This window comes from Aureococcus anophagefferens (assembly GCF_000186865.1).
Source record: "Aureococcus anophagefferens unplaced genomic scaffold AURANscaffold_986, whole genome shotgun sequence".
Taxonomy (NCBI): Eukaryota; class Pelagophyceae; order Pelagomonadales; family Pelagomonadaceae; genus Aureococcus; species Aureococcus anophagefferens.
The window spans coordinates 1-1057 of NW_008706196.1; the positions used below are offsets into that span (position 1 = coordinate 1).

At 70.3% G+C, this 1057-nt stretch overlaps 1 protein-coding gene across 1 annotated transcript in view; it reads right to left on the reverse strand.

Annotated features, from left to right (window-relative positions):
- Positions 1-41: 41 nt before the first annotated feature.
- Positions 42-1057, reverse strand: part of AURANDRAFT_69139 (hypothetical protein) — a gene marked incomplete at both ends in the record, with an annotated part of 3636 nt that continues 2620 nt past the window's right edge. Inside the window, one exon of the mRNA XM_009044891.1 lies at positions 42-963. Within this exon, the coding sequence (XP_009043139.1) occupies positions 42-963 (922 nt within the window). The remainder of the gene's footprint in view (positions 964-1057) is intronic.

Consider the following 1057-nt stretch of genomic DNA (forward strand, 5'->3'; position numbering starts at 1 on the left):
GTCTCGGTGTAGTTCATCTCGCCCGTCGTCGTGTTGGACACGGGGAGCGTCAGGTTCAGCGTGAACGAGCCGGACGACACCGTCGCGCCCGCGGTGAAGGCGACGACGTCCGCGTCGGGAAAGAAGACGGAGAAGTTGCCCGCGACGTCCTGGCCGTAGGCGGCCTCGATGGTGACCTCCTGGGTCTCGAAGATCTCGTCGGCCGTCGACGTGAAGACCTGGATCTCGTCGACGTGCAGCGCGCCGAGCTGGAGCGTCTGGATCTCGTTCTTGTGGATCGCCGTCTCCTGCGTGACGTACTCGAGCATCGGCGGGACCGTCGCGGGCGTGCCGAGGGCGGCGGGCACGCTCCAGTCGCTGTAGCCGAGCTCGTTGCGCGCCGCGACGCGGACGCTGTAGGGCACGCCCGTGTGGAGCGACTCGAGGACGATGCCCGTCGCCGCGGAGCCCTGGACGACGTCGTCGACGACGGTCGCGGCGACGCCGTCCGCGAGGTACGCGCCGTCCGCGAGCATGGCCGGCTGGTCGCCGAGCGCCTCGTCGAAGGCGACGGAGAGCGCCGAGCCCGAGAGCTTGTAGATGGACAGGGCCGTGCCGTTCGGGCCGAGGAACTGGCCCGCGGCCGTCGCGTCGTCGCGCGAGCCGAGCGGCAGGAGCGCGTCCGTGAATCTCACGGTGCCCGCGCCCGCGCCCGCGGACACGACGTCGGCGACGACGTACTCGTCGTTGTTGTCGCTGAAGGGCCGCGCGGAGCAGTTGCTCTTGTTGACGTAGATCGTCGGCGGCTGCGAGACGCCGACGAGGCCGTCGAAGTAGACGCTGTAGACGTAGCCGCTCGGCGCGTTGACGACGTCCGTCTTGCGCGTGACCGTGACGCCGTCGGCGACGTCGAGGAACTCGGACATGAGCAGGTCGATCTGCTCCTCGACCTCGTAGTCCTCGGCGTCCCAGGCGAGGCACTCGCTGCGGCGGCGCGTGGAGCACGGGTGCTCCCACTCGGCGCAGGCGCTGAGGTTGCCGACGCCGCCGATGCTGAGCGCGTAGGCCGGCTCGCCGG